At 35.7% G+C, this 23,991-nt stretch overlaps 1 protein-coding gene across 1 annotated transcript in view; it reads right to left on the bottom strand.

The window, feature by feature from the left end:
• Window positions 1-23,991, bottom strand: part of SLC6A19 (solute carrier family 6 member 19) — a 53,015-nt gene that overhangs the window by 6,430 nt on the left and 22,594 nt on the right. Inside the window, exons 3-9 of the mRNA XM_023495901.2 lie at window positions 18,126-18,263; window positions 15,791-15,972; window positions 12,177-12,287; window positions 9,076-9,188; window positions 4,715-4,843; window positions 3,778-3,934; window positions 543-747 (exon numbers count right to left, since the gene is read on the bottom strand). Of these exons, the coding sequence (XP_023351669.2) occupies window positions 543-747; window positions 3,778-3,934; window positions 4,715-4,843; window positions 9,076-9,188; window positions 12,177-12,287; window positions 15,791-15,972; window positions 18,126-18,263 (1,035 nt within the window). The remainder of the gene's footprint in view (window positions 1-542; window positions 748-3,777; window positions 3,935-4,714; window positions 4,844-9,075; window positions 9,189-12,176; window positions 12,288-15,790; window positions 15,973-18,125; window positions 18,264-23,991) is intronic.

Here is a 23,991-nt window from a genome sequence, read left to right as displayed (position 1 = left end):
TAAAAAAAAAAATGAGCTAGAGAAGGAAATGGTAAACTACTCCAATATCTGACAAGAAAACCCCTCAAGGAGTCACAAAGTCAGATATGAAGGAAAAAGGACTCAACAGCAACAATTTTCATAAGTTGTTTTGTTTCAAAGATAGGAACACCTTAACAAGAGAAGAAACCCATTATAATGCAACCACTATAAATAATGGCATAGATGAGAGACCTTGGACTTGAAACTAAAAAGACTTGGGTTTGAGTCCTACCTTTGAAACATTCTGACTCAGTGATATTGTTCAAGGACTTGATCTCCCAGGGCTCTAAGCAGCTCTCTAGGACTGGTAGCTACAGAGAAAGTACTGATCTGAACTGGGGGAAGGAATTTCTTTACCTGGGAATTCCCTGTACCAATGACATCCCATGTCTAGTCCTAATCCCTTGCTATATAACAGAGGGCTGGTCCATTAGATATATTAGACCCATCTTACCAACAGGAGCTTTATTAAGAATTCTATTCTATATGACTCTGGTAACAGATTCAGAGACAGTACCTACCTGTTAGAAGTTCCTTAGGCCATTTTTTGGGAATGATATTGAGATCCAACAGGGGAACAACTACACCTTCCATATTTCCAAACATAGATGATAAGCCTAGACAGAACAGCATTATGAAGAAGAGGACGGACCACAGAGGTGAAAGTGGCATTTTGGTAATGGCTTCAGTGAAGACAATGAAAGCTAAACCAGTTCCCTCTACTCCCTGTGGAATAAAAAGATTCATGTAGTAAAACAAACAGATTCATATAGTAAATAACAGTCTATTTTATTAAACATATGTTGACTTATACAATGGTTTGAGTCTCCCAAATTAGCTGACCTGGTTTTTTTCTCCTCTCTCTAGATTCTAATCCTCCCAAACCTCAAATTCATGAAATAAAATCTTTAGTATTGATATTCTAGAAGTAAATTGCTCTATAATCAAACATAAATTTATAGATTTCTATATTTTTTCATTTGTGTGGTTTCAGGGGGTAAAGTGAAGTTTTAATAAATCATAATTCATTTGATCTCTGTCTATCTCATTCACATAGTGACTCCAGAAAAGCTATCCTTAATTCATGGCACTCCATAGGTCAACTCTCACTCAAAATCATAACTCTTGTGTCCTCAATAGTTTTACTTCTACTAACCTGGCAGAAGATATAGTAATTAATACACCAACAATAATTTAATTAAAAAGATTCATGCAAGATCCCAACAGGAGGTACACCATCCCAGATTTGAGTAGCACTGGTAGAAAAAGACATACATATATAAGAATGTGCTAATAGGGAACATCCCAAGTTACACCATGTAGCCAGGGAACATGTATAAAAGATTATACACCAGAAACTTGTGTTTTCTGACCTCCTTATACATAGAAAGGACAAATTAGGTAATTTAGAATCCAGGTTTTTTTCAGTTTTTAATTTTTTAAATTAATTCATCCTTTCTGAGTTGTAGCACAGATCTAATTAATCAGATAATGACTGCCTCATCAGACATAGCCTATTTCTTTCCTTTATATTATAGCATTCTTCTAGAAGACTATTCATTCAGGACTATTGAGTTGGAAGGATTTAGGGAGATATTTTGGGACAACCTCCTCTTCCAATAGAAGAGGCCTTTGAGACAATTTGTCTCAAGTTGAACAGATAGTAAGTGATAGGATAGGATTCAATAACAGGTCTTCTGATTCTGAGTTCCTGTGCCATGCTATGGATTTAATCAATCATTAAATATACCTTCTTTTTACTAATTATAGTCTATCTCCACTCTCCAACTCATTTACCAAAATTACATGATTCAAGTTAGCAAAAGTTTTCATTAGCCTTGGTACTACAAGTATTAAAAACTGGGATAGAAGTAAAATCATTTGAAAAGACCAATATTTAAACAAGATTAAATCTTTGGTAACAGAATATGAATCATCCAAATCCACCAATTGAATGACAGTATTATATAGCTTCTGGTAAATACATATTTAGAGCTGTGTTACTGCTATATGTTCATATTATATAAATAGATATGATACAATAATTACACGTTTTACTGATAGATAAGTGGTAATTAGTAAGCCTTTTAGCACTCATTCATGAACCAAATTCTTCCTGTCCTCTGACCAACTCTTAACTCTTGTTATTTTGGTGTGGAAGGAGGAAAATAAAGGAAAGTTTGGATCGAGTCTAGGCTGAAGCAAAAGTCAGTAGCCCTCATGAACTTATCAAAAATGATCACAGGGATCTGAACTGCTGACTTGCACAAAATATGTCATTTTAAAAACAAACTCATGATAATGTTATAGTAGGTCCTAGGGTCACAGCAATTAGCTCATTGGTTACCAAGCATGTATTAGATACACACTATGTGCCAGGCACTGTGAAAAGTGCTGTGGATGCAAAGAAAGGCAAAAATCAGTCTTTGCTCATAAGGGGCTCAGTCTTTAATGTACAATACAAAACTTAGAGGTCACAGATAACTCTTAAAGTTGGAAAGACTATAAAGATCTTGTAGACCAATTCTCTGATTATACAAATAAATAAATTAAAATGACTTGTCCCAAATTCACACCATTATTGGCAGAGAAGGGACTAGAACTAAGATTTCCTGAAGTTTAGCACCTACTTAACCTCTTCCCTACAAAGACTCTATTTTGGGGGGGGGAGGAGGGGAGAGCAACCAGGGTTAAGAGACTTGCCCAGTGTCACACAGCTGGTAAATGTCTGAGGCTGGATTTGAACTCAGGTCCTCCTGCTTCAGGGCTGATAAATAAAGCACCAGCTTTATTATCATTATTATTATTAGCGCCACCTAACTTCCCCAGAAAGGTTCTTTTTGAAATATGTGGGTGAAATTGGGCAGACAAAGAAATGGAAAATCAGGATGGGAAGACACAGGAACAATTGTGTTTTTTGTTCTCTAGTGACAGTCTTCCCTTTATACTTGGAAAGCTGCTAAAAATCACTTAAATGCCATGCATCTGGTTGGTCACTAGGTGGCACTTAGTACCCAGGACACTAAATCTGGAGTCAGGAAAACCCGAGTTCAAATATAATCTCAGGCACTTAATATTTGCATCATCCTGGGCAAGTCACTTAACTTGTTTGCTTCAGTTTCCTTATCTGTAAAATGGGCATGCTAAAAATACCTTCCAGAGTTGTGAAGATGAAATGAGATAATAAATATGAAACACTAAACACAATGCCTGGCACATAATAAATTTTATATAAATGTTAGCTATTATTATTATTTTTGTTATTAATTATAAAAGCTCACTGGATCATAGCCTCAAAGCCAAAAGGAGTCTCAAAGTTTATATAACCCACCCTACTCAGTTTATTGATGAAAACTCAGACACAGAAAATTTAAGTGACTTGTCTTAAATTGTAGCGGTGATAAGTAGCAAAACAAGGGGTTAGAGTCAAATCTCCTGATTCCAAATGTAATGTGCTTTCAATTGTATTATGGAGCCTCTGTTAGACGAAAGAGTAAAGAACTGACAATCCTATGCCCAGATTTGCTTCTGCGTTCTTCCTATCTCAAGCTAACTCTCTAAATATCCTCTTCCAACTGCCTGAAGGATTGGTTTGTTTGTGGTAGACCTTCACATCTCAATGGAATGGAAGGACAGCTTGTGTTCATGAGAGTATCTAGTTCCAGGTCCCCAACCCATCTGAGTTTTTCACTGCTTGGTAAACATGGTGATGTGTGCAAAATGGGAAGCAAATTGCAAACTGGAATGTTCACTTACTTCTGATAGAAAAGAATTCATGTCACATGTCTTAAAAGTCAATTGTGCAAAGGCATCGGGATAGGTTGCATTAAAAAACAATTTCATTTCTTCAAAGTTGTCCTGTGTGATATTCCCTTCAGGCAAATCAAATCCATTGGTTAAGGTCAAGATATTTCTAGAAAGAGAGATACAAACCAGGAGAAATTAATAGGCACAATGGTGCCAGATCATATCAGAGCCTTTAATGAAGTCTAAGATACACAAAGTAGCCATAACAAAAAACCTGAATTACTAGGTTCTCAAAAAGCACACTTGCATCAAGATAAGTACATATACTTACTAGGATCTAATATACTAGATATATAAATGTATTTACTAGTATACTAAGGAAAAAGGAATCCAATTATGTCATTCAGTCTTTCCCCAGTTGTGTCCAACCTTTGTGATCCCATTGGTAGTTTTCTTGGCAAAGATACTAGAAGGGCTTGCCATTTCCTTCTCTAACTTATTTGAGATGAGAAAACTGAGGCAAACAGGGTTAAGTGACTTGCCCAAGGTCACACAGCTAATAAATGACTCGGGATGGATAGCAAAGTTGAACTCATGAAGATGGCTCTTCCTGATTCCAGGTCTGGCTCTCTCTGTACTACAGTGTTTCCTAGCTTCCTCACAGTATCCTAGTATAGAACCCTCATTTTAGAGATAGCAAGGATTTTAAGAGATCATAGAGACCAAACCCCTCATTTTACAGCAGAGAAGACTGAGGTTCAGATATTTTAAGTGACCTGTCCAGGATCATAGAGTTAATGAATATTTGAGGATCAATTTAAGCCCAAGTTTTCTTTGGTTTCAAGTCTCATTCACCATTCACTAACAAATATACTATGATACTTCTATCAATGCCTATAATTTAATACATAGTGCTTCAAATGTTAGAAACTTTGAGACTACTTACTTACTGAAGCAGTCATCATATCTCTCTGTGGCCCGGAATCCAATGATGGAATATACTACAGTTGCTGCATAAACAGATGTGAAGCCATTGATCACGGAAACAATCACTGAATCCATCTCACAGTTGTTGCTATGGATCAAGAAACAAATATCAGTACAGATGCAACCTTTGGCTAAAAAGCTTGCAAATTTGTTTACATGAGAGTGACTCATATTTGCCCAGTGATTGAAGGTACACAAGAGAATTCACACTGATACTCACCCATTTCCAACATGTACAGATAGGGAGCTGGAATACCAGCTCTAGTACTTAGGAAACACATACTTGTGTGACCTTAGGGAAGCTGCTCAAACTCTCTGGGTTTCTATATCAGCATCTTTAAAAATGAAGGGCTTAGATTATATGACTTCTAGGATCCTTCTACCTCCTTCTAGCATAAGCATTACCAGCCCTCTTTTATAGATGAAGAAATAAAAGCTCAGAGTGCTGTATCTAAGATCACACAACTAATAAAGGGCATAGCAAGACTTAAATTTGATCTTGGACCCTTTAACTCTCAGTCTGGGAGTCTTTCTACAATATTCCACTGCTCTGCTCTCTTCTGATACCTATGGAGTGGGACCTCTGGATCAGCTTGAGACTAAGCCCCTTTGAAAATTCATGGTCCTATCCTTCTCTCCTATTGGCAGATCAAACTTTTGGAAATTCTTTCTGGGCACTACTCTTAGAGATTAATTTTTCCAAAGCTGAAATCATCATTAGAGATTTGGACTGTCATTTGTTCACTGAAAGCACATGGCATATCCATTATCACTTTCCCTATCCCTGGTTTACATTTGATCCTTGGACTTGAGCGTAAGCCACCAATGATGCTCCACTGAAATCTGAGGTATAGGTTTGTAGTTTCTTGTCATTTTTCTAAGATGACTAACTTCCCTGTGTAGAGATTTTTCTGCAAGAATACTTGGAGGGAGCAGGGGAAGATGATAAAAAAGGCTAAGGCAGGAATATATTGGAGCCAGCTCAAACCAGCTCTCCAGAAAAACTGTAAAAATCTCTTGTTAAATTTTCAGTGTGAGCATTCACACCTCAGAAATTGGCAAAATCTACAAATGAGGGCTTGATTTGGTTGATTTTCTAAACTTGAAAAAATTACAGAAAATGCTAATAATGTAGGTTAAATTTTAAAGTGTCTTATGGTACAAAGTTGTTTTTTGTTTGTTTGTTTGTTTTTTGTTTTTTTTCCTGGAGAGCTGGTTATTAAACCTTTACTAGCACATCAATGGAAAGAACACTGAAGGGTCCAGATAAGTAGGGGTAGAATGGCAAGGAACCAGGAGCAGAGGAAAAAACCCTTGGCTCCCTAAACAAGACCAAGATGGCATCATTAATAAGTACAGTTGAAGCATCATAAGCTTAGTGAATGGCAGTCTTCTATTTAGGGAGCTCAATCTCATTGAATCCTTGTGCTGGAAAGGGCAGTTATGATGAGCTTAGTATATGACAAGTACAAAGATAAACATGATATAGCTCTAGGAGACCTCTTTTATCACCTAATTGAAAGAATCCAAGTCTTCTAATCTGTTCAGGAGGACTGAATGGCTACATTTTACCAAAAAAAAAAAAAAAAAAAAAATAGGACAGAGAATAACTAACTAGGAGAAGACATCTCATACAGCATTTATATCATGTCCTCAGTTATTAGAATTATTAAAGATCTTGTTGTTCAGATATTTACTCTTCATGACTCCATTTAGAATTTTGTTGGCAAAAATACTAGAGTAGGTTACTATTTCCTTCTCTAGCTCATTTTGCAGATGAGGAAACTGAGACAAATTAGCTTAAGTGACTTGGCCAGGGTCACACAGCTAGACCTTAAAAGAGATCTAATCAATCCCCTTCCCTTCACAGATATGAAGATTGAAGAACATCAAGCCTACTTGGTTTGAATACAGGACCCAGATAGAGTAGAGTGAGGCTGCTGACTTTGTACACCCCTGCCTCACTTAAATCCAAATGACTTGCAAGTCATGACATCATCTTCCTGATGTCATGGTCCTTTTCCAGATTGTAGGACAAACAATAATAGGCACACGATCTCAGAGGCAGAGCCAAGGGTAAATCTAGCCTATCCTGAATCATAGTTGAGTGTTCTTTTCACATACTGAGATAGCTACCCCAGAGAGAAAGGCTGGAAATGATTTATGGGCCAGTGGAAATGAGCAGAGGACAAATTGTCCCATAAGTAAGTGCTTTCTCCCTAACTGAGTATTTGATTGTGAGCTCCCAGGGCTAATAGATAGCAATTAGTGTCTGGCCCATCCTAGCCACAAAATCATAGATATACAACTATAAGGGACTTTCGAGGCCATCTAATCTAATCCACTCATTTTACAGAGAAGGAAACTGAGACCCAGATAGATTAAGTACTCTTAACATAATATTCAGAAGCTTGCACCTGGAGATGTTTGTCCATATTAGCATTTGTTAAATTCATAATAAAAACTTTTAAAGAAAAAAAAAATTCATCAAGTTCAACCATGTCCTATTTATTTAGAATAAAGGCAAGGTGCATTAGACCCAGGAGACACACATTCAATTTTAGTAATTGCTGTGTTTCCAATATGCCTGCAGCATTCCCAGTCTCTAATTAAAGATCTGGATTAGAAGGTTGGAGCTGAGGAGCCATTTAAAGGTCACCTAGAGCAGCCCTGTTATTTTACAAGTGAGGAAATAGAAGCCCAGGGAGAGGAAGCCATTTATTTAAGTTTCCACAATAAGTTAATAGCAGATCTGAGAAAAAAAAAAAAATCCAGGTTTGCAAAGTCCCAGGTCAGTACTCTGTGGACCCTTCTTACAGGTTACTACAGAGTAATCACTAATCCCTCTGTGTTGAGTGGATCATGAATTTGGAGCTAGAAGATCTTATTAAACAACTTTCTTGTTTTAATCCTAAGTGGTCCTTTCTCTGATTCCCTTGTCCCTTCTCTGACTCCAGATGGAGTAGTGCATATAGAGTGTTGAATCTGGAAGCAGAAAGATTTAAGTTTAAATGTAACATTATCTAAGTGACCATGAGCAAGTCACTTAACCCTGTTTGTCTCAGTTTCCTCCTCTGTAAAATGAAGGAACCTACTTTCCAAGATTGTTGTGGGCATCAAATAAGATAATAATTGTAAAGCTCTTGGCATGTAGCGAACAATACATATGTTACCTTTTATATCATTGTTATTGTTACTTCAGTAGCCACAAAGAGTTTCTAATCTTGTTAGGGATACAATGTATAAACATAGAAAAAATTATGTAACAACAGAAGACAACAGTAGATATTACATGGTAACATTTGACTCATTGCCAAATAAATGGTGTAGGTAGTTAAGAGCTACAACTTCACTAGGAAGAGAGACCACTGGGGCTAGTGAAGGCTGAGAAATACCCTGGCTCTGTCTATTCCCCACTTCCCTTCTATCCCCACCCAAGAGGATAAGAGTTCTTTGAGAAAAAGAATGCTTTGTTTTTGTCTTTGAATCACACAACTATTACAATGTCTTGCACATAGTAGGTACTTAATAAATGTTTTGAAACTAAATTAAAGAAATATTGGGGTAAGATTAGGGAGGGCCATGAATTCCTGCCTGTGGAATGAGGAATCCTAAAGGTTTTATAGTGGGTATATATGACATGATCAAAGTTGTGTTTTAAGATTAACTTGGCAGCTATGGACAGAATAATTTATGGGGATGTAGAATAGAGATAGGCCAGATTAAAGGCCAATACAATAATTAAGTTTTGAGATAATGGAAATCTGAACTAGATTAAGAATAGTTAAGAGAAGAAAGAAAAGTACAGATATAAGAAACATAGGGAAGAAAGACTAAGCAATCACTGATTAGATTTTATCAGAGAGAGGAGAGATGTTGAGAATAAACCAGTGATGTCTATTTATAAAAGCAGATTCTTCCAAGACCTCTATTACAATTTTTCTTGACTTTGCATACACTAATATCAAGGTATCAAAAGTTACATCATTTTATGTCCTCATAAATAATAAGCCTGCATTTCTTTCTAAATATTTCTAAGTTGCTTAGAAGAATCTCCCCCAAGTTACTCAAACAGTGAGGTTTTTGCTAAACTAATTATTTATGAAGCATTCAGACTTTTTGAAGGGCTTTCATATGCATTTCTTCTTTTGATCTTACTAATAAACACCTTGACAAAAGTATAGAAGTTGCTATTACCTCTGTTTTACAGAAAGATATACTGAGGCTAACCATATTTAATTAATTCACCCAAAGGCTCTTTCTAGTCAGCCTCTGAAATCTGGAACCAAATATGACTTTCCTTTTGTGTCAGATACCTACTGCACAGAATTGTAACTGGAGAAAGAAATGAGTCCTCCGAAGGCCAGAGAGAATGAGTAGAATACTTGGGCCCCAGCATCCAACCAGGTGACTGGATTAGCCAGTTCTGTGACCTGTGAAGTCAAACGAAAAAGAATTAATCCTATAACTCAGTAGCTTAAGATTCCCACTCTCTGTCTCCTCTTTTTCTGCCTCATACTGAAGCATAGACTTTTAATAAGGAAAGAGAAACCAAGAAGTGAGGGATATTAATGAATTTCACAAAATTTAAACTTATTACTTCTTTCCCAAGTGTAAGGGTCCAGTTTGTTTTTATTGATAATACTTGCTAAGCAAATAAGCAAGCAGTACATGTGGATGGGAGGTAGTAGGAAGTACATAAATCATTGTGAACAGAGTCAAATTGCTGATGTTTTGATAAGCCTGAAATTCTGCAAAGTTCTTGAAAAGGCCCAGAGTATATGTAGAAGCCAACTCCTCTGTACTAGTGATAGCTTTTGTTTCATTTCTCAGAGAGTAAAAGTCAAGTTAACTCACAACTAACTTTGTAGTTTCTTCTTTAAATGAAGACAAAATGCAATTAAAATGTGAATAGGAAAAACACTGAGTGACTCAAGAAGTTTTAATAAAATTTAAAAGGATACCTTATAAATTTGGATGGATGATCCAATAATTATCTTTAGGAGATGAGTAATACTTAGGTATTCTGAAAGTAAACAGCAGACCTGTCTTTAGAACTCCTTAAACTTTTTCCACCAGAGACCCCTTTTGACCTGGGAAATTTATGTGACCCAAGGCAAATAGGCACATAAAATAGGTCTGCAAATCAAACATTTACTGATGTGAAATTACAATTTTACAGCCCCCCCAAAAGACTTCATTTGGGGTCAACAACCACTGTTTGAAAACTGGGGGCTAGGGAATATTCTATTTGCCCAGAAAGGATCTTTGTTTTTTCCCTTTTTTTCTTTTTGTGAAAGGAATACCTTTTTTCATTGAAATAACCTTTAGAAAATCATTGAAATCACTTTTTGAAAACCACTTTTGAAAGTACTGCATAAGAACCAGAAGAACATTATACACAGCAACAACCAGATGATCAATTCTGATGGACATGGCTCTCTTCAACAATGAGATGATTCAAACCAGTTCCAATTGTTCAGTGATGAAGAGAGCCATCTACACCCAGAAAGAGGCCTGTGGAAGCTGAGTATGGACCACAACATAGCATTTTCACTCTCTGTTGTTTCTTTGCATTTTATTTTCTTTTTCAAGTTTTTTTTCCCCTTCTTGATCTAATTTTTCTTGTGCAGCAAAATAATTGTGTATGTATACCTATATTGGACTTAACATATATTATAACATACTTAACATATATTGGACTACCTGCCATCTAGGGGAGGGGGTGGGGAGAAGGAGGGGAAAATTTGGAACAGAAGGTTTTGCAAAGGTCAGTGCTGAAAAATTACCCATGCATATGTTTTATAAATAAAAAGCTTTAATAAAAAAAATACTACATAATAACAGTCCACCCTTATAAAACATCTTGGATGATTTAGGATTGCCATTATGATTACATGCATTCCCCATTTGGCTTTCAAAACAACCAAGAATGAGGTAGCTTAATCACTTGTACCTTCATTTTCTTTAAATATGAAGAGAATGAGGGTCAGAACCCTCAGGTCAAAACAAGTAGTTAACCCAGAACTTGAATTCTAAAATTCACTACAGCATAATGCAGCTATGCTGAAATAATGAGCATTTTTAAATCCTTTCAATTACCACAGTCTAGCTAAAGTATATTAAAAGGAGTTTGAAATTAAAAATCCAATATAGTAATGGGCCTGGGAGAGTAATCATTGATTTCAAAGGCAAGGTGTGAGAAGAGCCAGCACAAGGTGAAAGGTGCTTGCAAAAAAACTCACAATGACTTTCTCTTTGTCAAAAGGTACCTTTATTTCTGAGAAAAGGCCATGAGCAATAATTAAAGATGATTTTGTAACATGCTTTTGGGCAAGGGAAGATTATATAGACCACCATGGAAAAAGAAGAAATACCAGGAAGAAATTGAGAAGATAAAAAATATATATTATTAACAAAGTAATCTGGAAAAATTCCCAAGGGAAGTTTGGGGATGCTAAATAGGCCTCAAAGAAGACTGGGATTTTGGAGATGCTGAATAGTCTCAGAGAGAACTGGGACAAAGAAAGCATCTAAAGAGTTTCACCTGGTTAAAGAGTTTTTGTTTCCTCTCTGAGACTATAGAGATGGATCAAAGTCTCTTCCTTGAGGCAACAGAGTTCAATATAGGAATTTTGGCCTTGATTATCTCACACAAGCAGATAGTCTGAAGAAATTAACTTCTGTATAGCTTTTAATAATAAACTGATTTAGGGAATCCACATCAATACTATCTCATAATACACTGCAAATACCCCAGGATTACTATCAGGAGGTGGTAGTTTGATCAGAATCCTTAAATCCTGAGGAAAAAAAAAATAGAAACTCTCCAAAGGTTCCATTGGGACTGTATATATTAGACAATCCCTCCAAAGGTGGTAAGTTGAGGAGAGAAGACAAGAAGTACTAGTAATTCATAACTCAAGTATTTGATCTTACTATGGATTACATCTGAGTCAGAAAACAGAACCTGGAAATTCCAATAGACTTGAAGTGGTAAATAACAATCACATCCAAAGAGAGAACTGTGGAGACTGAATGTGGGTGGAAGCATAGTTTTTCTCCTTTTTGTTTATTTGTTTGCTTTCTTTCTCAAGGTTTCCCCTTCCCCCTTTTTGGTATGATTTTTTCTTACACAACATGACAAAATGGAAATAAATTTAAAAGTATTGCACTTATTTCACCTATATCAGATTGCTTGCTTTCTTGAAGAGGGGAGAGATAAAGGAAAAGAGAAAAATTTAAAACACAAAATCTTCCAAAACTGAATGTTAAAAATTATCTTTACATGTGTTTGGAAAAATAAAAGATTATTAGGAAAAAAATAAGAAAATAGAGCTTGGGTCCAGGACTGAACATACTCGATTGTATTTCTTAGCCCCATTACTGGGCTGTATTCTAGAGCAGACAAAAGTACTTACATTAGGTGTAAAAAGAAAGACAATTCCACTGGTGGCCCCTTTCAATGTCAAGCCACGGACAAGGAAAATGGTCAAGACAATATAAGGAAGAGTTGATGTGATATACACTGCCTGAAAAGAAAGTAACATTATATTTTAAAATGTGAAGCTAAAACAGAACCAAAATTCTTTATCACAAAGAGCTCCCTTCTAGCTCTGAAAGCTTCAATTCTAGATTGAAACTAATTTGTCTAATAAGATTAAAAGTACAATTGCCAAGTTTTGTCAATTTATTTCTAAAAATACCTTTTGCATCCACTCCTTCCCTTCCCTCTACTCATATACCCAACCACTTTGGTTTAGAACCTTATCACCCTTCACTTGAACTATCACAAGAAGTCTTTTAATTGGCTTCCTCACTTTCATACTCTCCTTTTCCTAATCTTTTTCCTTATAGCTGTCAAATTAATATTCCTAAAGCAAGGCCAGATCAAGTCACTATCCCATTCAAGAAGCTCTAGTGATCCCTTATTATCTTTAGGATAAAATACAAGTTTCTCAGTTATTTACATTCTTTCACAGTCTGCTTCTAGATAGAATTGTGAAAGGAATGAACGTGAACTTGGAAAGACTTTGAGATACATAGTGAAAGATGGAAAAGACTGGTGAGTTGATGAGATCACAAAGAATTGGACACCAGTGAACCACTAAACAATTACTTTTTCCAGGTTTCTGTTGAGGGTGAGATACCCTAACCGTGTTTGTTACAGATTTTGCAAAAGAATTCACAGTCCCAGTCTCCAAGTGAGATTTGGAAAAGGGGCTTTATTTTCACTGAGCAATTCTCAGTGGGCATCTGATTAGAAGGTAGTAAAGATTGGGGAGACAGGGTTCAATTTTATTTAGCTTTCTATGGCCCACGGGCTAGGGAGTGATCTCTGGATGAATTGAAAGAATAATCTCCAGGTCAATAAAGACCAGAATCTTTAAGTGAATTGAGGTGGGGATTATTTTAGGAGTTTCCTTAGACCAGGTGAAAGGGTGGGGAGGGGTCATCAGGAGATTCAGGATTTTCTGATGCAAGCCTCCTCACAAAGATCAGGAAACCAAAGAGTCCTATTACATCATTATTGCACATTAATATCCTTTACACACTCTTCAATTTCGCCAGACCCATTTTTATAGACCAGTTCCTCCATGGGAACACTTTCTCTTCCTGTTTGTTTATCTCTGTCTCAGAGAATCCCTGAGTTCTGTGAAAACTCAGCTCAAGTGCCATCTTCTTCCTGAAGCCTAACCACCTAACCCTATACCCACAATCAGTAGCACATTGTAAAGGGGGAGCCCCTTACTGTGTATTTACCTGGCATATTGTTTGTATTTATGGGTTCAAAATGTTTCTTCTCTGATGAGATCTTTAATGTTAAGTATGGTTAGCAGAGGAATTAATAAAAATTAATCCCTGAGGCAGGCAGAGAGAAGGCTCTGATAGAGATCAATTTAGCTCCATGGTCCCACCCTTTGGGGAGATTGTCCAGTCTGAAATCCAAGTTATGTCAAACACCTGAGACCCATCCTGTGTAGAGATCTCCAGCAGTCTCACTTTGCCATGCCCTATCAGAAATCCCAGTCATGTTCCTAAAGTTAAATTTTCCCTATAAAATCTATTTATTTGGCATCCTATGACTGATGCCTTCCTTTGGGTCAGTCCACCAGGACTGTATCTTTCTCCTTACCTCCATCTCCATGTCATGTGGTATCTCCCCTAACTCCACTATGCTTTCCAACCTTACTTCTCCTTTCAGCTAACTCTTATAGGGTGCTAAATCCCTTTCAGGATTTAATCTGCCAGCTAACAACATGCCCCAACCTCATGGGATGCTCCCTTTCTACTGGATAATTATAAGTTCCACTGAGAAACTTGTCTTTCATATGCTCTCCCAATTCTATTTCATATTTACCATTCTTGATATCTATTGTATTCTTTCATTTTGTTTGTAAATTCTTCCCTAAACAAATCTACCTTTTGCCAAAGAGAATGGCCATTGTGAATTCTTCACATCACCAAATCCCAATTTTTGGTGTCTCCCATCATCTACATTAACCACATCACTCTTCATAGAATGTAAGCTTCTTAAGGCAAGCTTGATATTCTATGTCTAGCATAATGCCTGGCACATTGTAAACACTTGATAAATATCTCTTTTTTTTTTGGCAAGTTATTGGGGTTAAGTGACTTGCCCAGGGTTACAAAGCTGAATCCTGCTCCCCACCCTAACTGGTTGTGTGATTCTGGATAAATCACAGTATTCTTAGGCGTGGCTCTAACAATGAGATGATTCAGGCCAGTTCCAACGATCTTGTGATAATGAGAGCCACCCAAAGAGAGGACTGTGGGAACTGAGAATGGTTCACAACATAGCATTCTCACTTTTTTTGTTCTAGTTTGCTTGAATTTTATTTTTTCTCTCTTTTTTTTTTAACTCCTGATCAGATTTTTCTTGTGCAGCAAGATAATTATATAAATATGTATGCCTATATTGGATTTAACATATATTTTTACCATACTTAACACATATTAGATCACATGCTATCTAGGGAAGGGAATGGAGGAAATGGAGGGAATTGGAACACAGGGTTTTTGAAGGGTCAGTGTTAAAAAATTATCCTTGCATATGTTTTGAAAATAAAAAACTTCAATAAAAAAAGCAATATTTCTGAGGCTCAGTTTCTCTATAAAAAAAAAGGATAATAATGACACTACTATTACAGAGTTGTTGTAAGGATCAAATGAGATAATATAATGTAAAATATTTTGTAAAATTTAAAGTATTACATAAACATTAGTTAGAAGTAATGGTGGTGGTGGTAGTGGTGGTGGTAGTTGTAGTAATAGTAATAGTAATAGTAATAGTGGTGGTAGTGGTAGTAGTGGTATAGTAGTAATAGTGGTAATAGTAGCAATGATGGTGATGGTAGTAGTAGTACTAATAATAATAATAGTAATTTCCCATTAATTTTAGATTCACCAGTATGCTGTTTGATCATTTCTCGAGGAAATAGGGAGTAATGGGCAAGGCACTGAGCTGAGAGCCAAGAAGACTCAAGTATAGATTCTATATCAAACACTTACTAGATCTATGAACATAGACAAGTCACTTAGCCTTCCTGTGCCTCAGTTTCTCCATCTTTATATGAGTAAATTGGACTCACTTTCCTCCTATAGGCATCTCGGTGACAAAGTGGATAAAGTGCTGGATTTAGGAGGACCTGAATTTTAATCCCACAACAGTCACTATCTGTATGACTTTAGACAAGTAATTTAACCTGTTTGCCTCAGTTTTCTTAGTTGTAAAATGAAGCTAGTAATCACTATTATTTCCCAGAGGTGTTGTGAGAATTAAAATGAATAACATTTGCCAAATGTTTTACCAACCTTAAAGCACTATATAAATCACCACCACTACCACCACTACCACCACCATCACCATTACCTAAGGTCCCTTTCAGCTCCCAATCTATAATCTCTAACCTAGAGGCTGAGGTTTTAAAAGAAGTCATTCTTATCCCTTCCATCTTTTTCTTTCCCTCCCTCTAGCTCCAGGTATCACACCAATGATTTTAAATCTGAATACCTTTCCAGTTGTTTCAATGCCTCTGATGGTACACACATAAAGGATACTCCAAGCACATGTCAAACACAGCAAGATCCACCACTGAATATCTCCTGACTCATCAATGGAGGTAGAAATATTTAAAGTTTCTCGATACCAATAATAATCCACTGAAGAACTCCTGGCACATTCCTCTACATAACCTGAAGTGGGAACAAAACAGTGTTTAGCAAATTTTCTGCTATTTGCTCTGCAGTAAGTAAATTAATTGGAAATTAGTGATAATGTTGGTAGCTTTTCTCTCTGGAAAAAGCCACTGGACCATCATCCAAGACTTAGAAGAATTCCCGGGAACTGGCTTCCTGGAGGGACTTTTCAGTCAAGATGAATGAGGCTAATTGGCAAAGTGGATAAAGCAACAGCTCTGGAATCAGGAGATCCTGAGTTTAAATATGACCTCAGGCACATACTAGCTGAGTGACCCTGGTCAAGTCACTCAACCCAGATTGCCTTCCCACCCCTACTTGAAAAAGAAAAAGTCCTAAAGACAGTGAAATGTAGCTCAATGTATGTAGAATTCCATTGAACCATTTTCTTCACCTTCTTTTCGTTGCCCTTCAGTTCTTTCAGTGAAGACAAGAGGGTACAAAGTAAAGTGGAGAGAAAGGCTGTAAGTCAATTTATCTACACTGGAGCCTGATTGTGAAATGAATTTTTAACAGATGTGAGATGAACAATAACTAATAGGTCCCTTTAAATAGGGTGTAAGACAAGGATAGTTCATGCTGAATTCTGTATTGAGCTGGGTTTTGGAGAATGATACCTGGGGGCATGATCATGAAAGATAATTTCAAATACTGTTTAAAGGAGCTAAAGTTCTCCAAAAATTACCACATTCTTACAAGCCCTGATGAAAAGGCTTCAATAAGAATATTGAATCCACAGATAGAGGTAAGGGATCTTGGAAAGAGTTGAAGAACTACCACTTGACCCAAGCAATGATGGTGTTGTAGTACAAAGCTACCTTAAATGAAACAAATATGGAAGCAATACCTAGAGGGAGTTTTGAATCCATGGTACTATTCTGATGTAGATAGAAACAAACAAACAACTGCTTTATACTTAGGGAATGGGTACTTTCTCACTATGAAATTCTAAGGGCCAGGAACTGTTCAATTAATTTGCTTTATGCAGTACCTAATAGCATACCAAGAACAGATTACTTCAAATAATTATTTTTGAAGATGGTATGTGGCACAAACTTACTTATTAACTAGGATCTTCCAGTTGAATAATCTAACAATCATTTATTAGGTGACTACTCTATGTTAGACACTGGTGGGTGCAAAGATAAAAAACAGATCCTCTCCTCAAGGAGCTTAAAATCTCCTTCTCTTCTTAGTAATACATATTTCTACACTTCTTTTAAGGCTCACAAAGTACTTTCATCACAATAATCACTGAGAGGAAGGTAGTATTAATGTGACTATCCAATCAATGAATAAATTGAAATCCAATGAGATTTAGGCCACTGGTTCAAAGTTACACAGTTAGAAGTGGTAAAGCTAAGATTTGGACCCAGATCTGCTGACCCCAAAACTAGCACACTTAACTACAGTACCAATTGGCCTCATAAAAAATCTCCATTTCAGGCTGTGATTCCATCTGGAAATTATAAGGAAGAAACAGGTTGTTGTGGAAAGGATATTCAGTCTAGAATGAGTGTTCCTAATTTTAAATTCTGGCTCTGCTACCTGTGTGATCTTAAGCAAATTCATTTCATTTTTCCAGGTGTCAGTTTCCTCAACAATAAAATAAAGGGATTAGATTAGATAATTTTAAGGTCCCGTCTAGCTCTCTAGCACTAAAAGTAAGATTCTATGACCTTAGATTTTTTCCTCTTTAATATGTAATTTAAAAAAAAGAATAAAGTTCACACACAAACAGAAGTTCTATTTCATTTCGTGTCGATACTAGGTATGCTGTATTTTAAACATATCTTAAATTCCAAAATATACATCCATGAAATTGAAACATTAAGGAGTAATAATGATGATGATGATAACTTGCATTTATATACTGCTTTAAGTTTGCAAAATACTTTAAATATATTATCTCATTCTTCATTTAAAATGGAAAGCATTTCATTAAAAGACTCAACAGAAAATTCCTTTAAATAATAAGCTCCCATGTAATCTCACTCTGCTCAGTGCATTTAAGATACACATTTTGGTTTCTATTCCAGTTTTTCCATTTTGCACTTCCATGGGTTAAAGTGACACATAGTTGCATTTATCATTGAAAACCAAGCAATAATGGAGTAGCTCCAGCTAATACCAAAGGCCCTGGCTATTACCTGTTTTGTTTTCATTGAGTGGGCAAGTGCTCCAAGGCAAGGGATCTTGGAAAGAGTTGAAGAAATACCACATGACCCAGGCAATGATGGTATTGTAGTACAAGCCTACCATAAAGGAAACGAACATGGAAGCAATGCCTAGAGGGAAAGAGGAAGAGTTATGAATTATGATGAAATGTATCTACTTCAATTCAAATAAACAAACATTTATAACCTGCTATGTCTGAAGGCACTATGCCAGGCAAATGAAGATTATTTACTTAAACCAAACATAATTTGCTTTTCGATAGTCAAAACAATGATAAGGTGATATATGACCTCTGGGATACTATATGGGAAAAGATATATAATATACAGGGTATCCCAAAAGTCTTAGAGCAGTATTAAGCAATTAAAACTCTAAAAGTATACTAAAGTTTTTAGTACATCCTGTACATTTCAGAATTTAATAGGTTATTTTTTTTTTTTTTTGCAGTCAGTAAAGACTTTCCATTTTATTTTATTTTATTATAGCTTTTTATATACAAAACATATGCATGGGTAATTTTTCAACATTGACCCTTGCAAAAACTTATTATTTCAACTTTTCCCCTCCTTCCCTCCACCCCCTCCCCTAGATGGCAGGTAGTCCCATACATGTTACGTTAGATATGTTAAATATATGTTAAATACAATATATGTATACATATTTATACAGTTATCTTGTTGCACAAGAAAGATTGGATTTAGAAAGAAGGTAAAAATAACCTGAGAAGAAAAAACAAAAATGCAAGCAAACAATAACAGAAAGAGTGGAAATGTTATGTTGTGGTCCATACTCATTTCCCAGTGTTCTTTCTCTGGGTGTAGCTGGTTCTGTTCATTACAGATCAATTGGAACGGATTTGGATCCTCTCATTGTTGAAGAGAGTCACGTCCATCAGAATTGATCATCGTGTAGTATTGTTGTTGAAGTGTATAATGATCTCCTGGTTCTGCTCCTTTCACTTAGCATCAGTTCATGTAAGTCTCTCCAAGCCTCTCTGTATTCATCCTGCTGGTCATTTCTTATAGAACAATAATATTCCGTAACATTCATATACCACAATTTATTCAGCCATTCTCTAATTGATGGGCATCTATTCATTTTCCAGTTTCTAGCCACTACAAAAAGGGCTGCCACAAACATTCGTGCACATACAGGTCCCTTTCCCTTCTTTAATATCACTTTGGGGTATAAGCCCAATAGAAACACTGCTGGATCAAAGGGTATGCACAGTTTGATAACTTTTTGAGTATAGTTCCAAATTGCTCTCCAATATGATTGGATCCGTTCACAACTCCACCAACAATGCATCAGTGTCCCAGTTTTCCCACATCCCCTCCAACATTCATCATTATCTTTTTCTGTCATCTTAGCCAATCTGACAGGTATGTAATGGTATCTCAGAGTTGTCTTAATTTGTATTGCTCTGATCAATAATAATTTGGAACACCTTTTTATATAACTAGAAAGAGTTTCAATTTCTTCATCTGAAAATTGTCTGTTCATATCCTTTGATCATTTATCAATTGGAGAATGGCTTGATTTCTTATAAATTAGAGTCAATTCTCTATATATTTTTGAGATGAGACCTTTATCAGAACCTTTAGCTGTAAAAATGTTTTCCCAGTTTATTGCTTCCCTTCTAATCCTGTATACATTAGTTTTATTTTTAAAAACATTTATATAAATTTGTATTGTCTGTTGTTTTTACATTCCTTAGATTTTCCCCCATATACTTCCTGCTCCTTCCTCCCAGAATACCAAAAATACCAGGAGGGTGGCTCTTCACTGGCAAAGTAAGGATACAGTAAAACTATCAATGAAACTAATTTGGAGGTGGAGGAAGGAGAGAGCCAGTAGCAAAAGCATAAATTATAGAATAAAATAAAAGGACCAATTTTATTATGTTACATTATGCTCAATAGTTTAATTAGGTTAAAAAGTATTGGATACTTCTGGTTCTTAGGGATCAGTTTTAAAGAATTTATAAATATTATTTATAATTAGACCAACCATAATTATATGTAAATGGGTACTGCTAATAGGATCTTCTTTTCCCCAAACCTTCAGGCATGAAAAAAAAAAATGAATCATTTTTAATGCTTTGTTTTCCCTTGCTCCCATAGTCTTTTTTGTCCTTAAGTGCTTCAATTTCTTTTAATGTTTCTCATATCTATCCCTTCCATCTTCCTAAAAAATGTAGCTCTTATCATATCATTCTCTTTTTCAACTGCCTTCAATTGTTCCCCATCACCTTTAGGATCAAGAATAAAGTACCTCTCCAATTTCATCTTTTTACTTGACTCATCTATAATAACTTGTCATTTACTCATTGTTTCCCCCCCACCCCATGTCTTCCACAACCTAATATATTTCCTTTCTTAGAACCAGTCCCCTTTCCTGGAATGTCCTTCCCCTTTCATTCTTGGTGCTTACATTCCATTTATTCTTCTAAGTCTCCTCTTATCACTCTTCCACACAAAAATTTCTCCTTTCTCTAAATTCCTGTAGCATTGTTTGGTCTGCACCAGTGGTATCAAATTCAAATAGAAACAGGACCAGTAAACCAAAGAGAAGGATCCCTGCAAAATACATGCTGATTTAGAAAACCATACATTAACATTATCTATTGTGTTTTATTTATTTTGTTAAATATTTCTCAGTAACATTTTCATCTGTTTTGGGAAGTGTTGGAGGCTAACCTTTGTTTGATACCTTTGGTCCAGACTATCCTTTTGATACCATTTATACATTTTCTTACACTGTTATTTGTCTTTTCATAAGAACTTCATATGAAAAAAATGGTCTTGTAAAAGTTCTAAAAAAGATAAAATACTTTACAATTCATATTATTATCATTAGTTGTTGCTGTTATTATTATTATGTCACTAACTATAATGGTAAAACTGAGCATGTGTAACTACAGCAATTTCTTTTCAATTCAATTCAGACATCTATGAAGTACCAAGTCTGGGGAAAGCACTGTATTTGTTACTGGAGATGAAAACCAAGTTGTCTTGTCTTCAGGAAGCTTCCATTCTTTAGCTTTTAGAATTTCCATCTCAATTCAATATACCCAAAAGGAAATTCATCATTTCCATAGACCTGCATGTCTTCTGAACTTTCCTATTCCTGGTAATAGTACTCACTACTATCATCATCTCAATTACTCAGACTTTTCAAACTTTAAAATCATCTTTGATTCTTCTCTTTCTCCACCTTCTAACTAGATAGGTATTAGCCTATCAAATCTCTTGATAAATCCTGTTGAGTATATGTACATAATCTATTTCACTTTCCTTCCCTTATCACCATTCACCTTATTATCTTAATCAATATTTATATTGCTTCTAAACTGGGCTATTAATATAGCCACCTAACTGGATTTCCTGCACCAGTTTTTCCCATCTCTAATGCATTATTCACACAGTTGGCAAAATGATTTTCCTAAGACATGGCCAATTCATTCAAAAATCTTCAGTAATTCCCTATTGTCTCTAAGATAGGTTGATTCAGAAATTTGTAGTCTATCAGAAAAAAGTATTTGTAAGTGACACAGTAGATAAAATATTGGGATTGGAGTTAGGTATACTCCTCTTTGTGAGTTCAAATCTGGCCTCAGACATTCACTAGCTGTGTGACCCCAGGCAAATCATTTAACCTGATTTGATTTAGTTTCTTCATATATAAAATGAACTGGAGAAGGAAATGGCAAATCCTTCCAGTATCTTTGCCAAGAAAATGGCATCATATGGGATCATAATGGGATCACAAAAAGTAGAATATGACTGAAAAAAAAAATTACTCAACAACAATGTTCTTAGTGCTGAGTCCTAGGAGAAAGGCAAAAAAGGTTCTTGCTTTCACTGAAATTAAAATCTGTTGAAGGAGAAAAACAAATAAATAAGAACACAAATGATCCATAAAGAGTAAGATGGAAATCAACTTGAGAAGGGAAGATATTCACAGCCTACCGAAGTTGCCATTTAAACTGATCCTTTAAAAAGCTGAGGATTTTAAGGGATGGAGGTAAAGAAGAATGGAAGATAACCAATATAAAGAGAAAGGGCTTGAATTTTTATAAAGTTGAGTCAATTCTCTATATATTTTAGAAATGAGGCCTTTATCAGAACATTTCAATGCAAAAATGTTTTCCCAGTTTATTGTTCCCTTCTAATCTTGTCTGCATTAGTTTTATTTGTACAAAAACTTTTTAACTTAATATAATCAAAATTATGTATTTTCTGATCAATAATGATCTCTAATTCTCCTTTGGTCACAAATTCCTTTCTACTCCATAGATCTGAGAGGTAAACTATCTTATATTCTTCTAATTTGTTTATATCATTTTTTATGTCTAGATCATAAACACATTTCAACTTTATCTTGGTATATAGTATTATGTGTGGGTCAAAGTCTAGTTTCTGCCATACTAGTTTCCAATTTTCCCAGCAGTTTTTAATCAAATAGTGAATTCTTACCCCAAAAGCTGGGGTCTTTGGGTTTGTCAAATGCTCGATTGCTATAGTAATTGACTATTTTGTTCTGTGAACCTAACTTATTTCACTGATCAACTGCTCTATTTTTTAGCCAGTACCAAATGGTTTTGATGACCACTGCTTTATAATATAGTGTTAGATCTGGTACAGCTAGGCCACCTTCATTTGGTTTTGTTTGTTTGTTTGTTTATTTGTTTCATTAATTCCCTTGAAATTCTTGACCTTTTGTTTTTCCAGATGAATTTTGGAGTCATTCTAATTTTGGAGTCAATTTCTAAGTCAGTAAAATAATTTCTTGGGAGTTTGATTGGTATAGCACTAAGTAGATTAGTTAGATAGTATTGTCATCTTTATTATATTCGCTTAAAGGACAGTTTCAATTGAATGAGGAGGTTACAAGCCAGACTGAAGAAAATTTAGAAGAGAAAAGTGAAGGCAATGGAGACATTTAGTATAGACAACTTTTTTCAAGGATTTTAAGAAAGGAAAGAGATCTAAAGGGTGATATATAGCAGGGATGATAAGATCAAGGAGGGTTTTTTACAGATGGAGGAGATATAACCAATAGATAGTAAGAGACTGAAGATTAAAAAGAAAGTGAGGATGATGTTAGGAGCAATTTACTAGAAAAGAAGGGAGAGGATTGGATGGAATCAAGATGGCATATTTAGGAATAGATCTTGTCAAAGAGGAGGGTCACCAATTCATCATAGATTGAAGCAAAGGAGAAAGTAGAGAATGATGTCAGAAGGATGGAGCTTATTTCTTTTACCTCTGTGATCTCCTCACCTCCTATAAATTCAGCCAGGATCACCATGCAGATGATCCCCAGATGAAGCATTTAGAAAGGCAGTTTGGTGGAATGGAATGAATTCTGACAATAAGAGCAGAAGAGCCTGGAATTTGAGCACATCCATAATCTAGCATCACAGAACCTGTCGTGCCATTAAGAACTTTACATTCCATTCAAACTAGTCTACAAATTGTCTCCCAAGTTAACATCCTCAGTTCTCTATACATTCATGCAGGATGCCCCTATTTCACCTCATCATCATCTCTGACTTATAGACTTCTCCCATCCCTTACCCTCAGAGTAAAAGTTGTCTTGGCTTCTTCAAATAACCCTTGAACATTTTGTCTTTTTTCTTCCTCCTCCTCACTGTCTACTTAATATCAAACTTATTTGTGCATATATAATGTCTCCTATCCCTTCCTTCCTATCCCTCCTCCCAAATACCCATCAGCAGTACAAGCTCCTTGAGAAAACTGAATATTATGTACTTAGCACTAAACAGTTTAGTGTACAGCACTAAACTAAATTCTTAGTAAATGTTTATTGAAT

The sequence above is a fragment of the Sarcophilus harrisii genome, chromosome 1 (assembly GCF_902635505.1).
Source record: "Sarcophilus harrisii chromosome 1, mSarHar1.11, whole genome shotgun sequence".
Lineage (NCBI taxonomy): Eukaryota > Metazoa > Chordata > Mammalia > Dasyuromorphia > Dasyuridae > Sarcophilus > Sarcophilus harrisii.
This window is presented reverse-complemented; position numbering and strand designations above follow the sequence as displayed.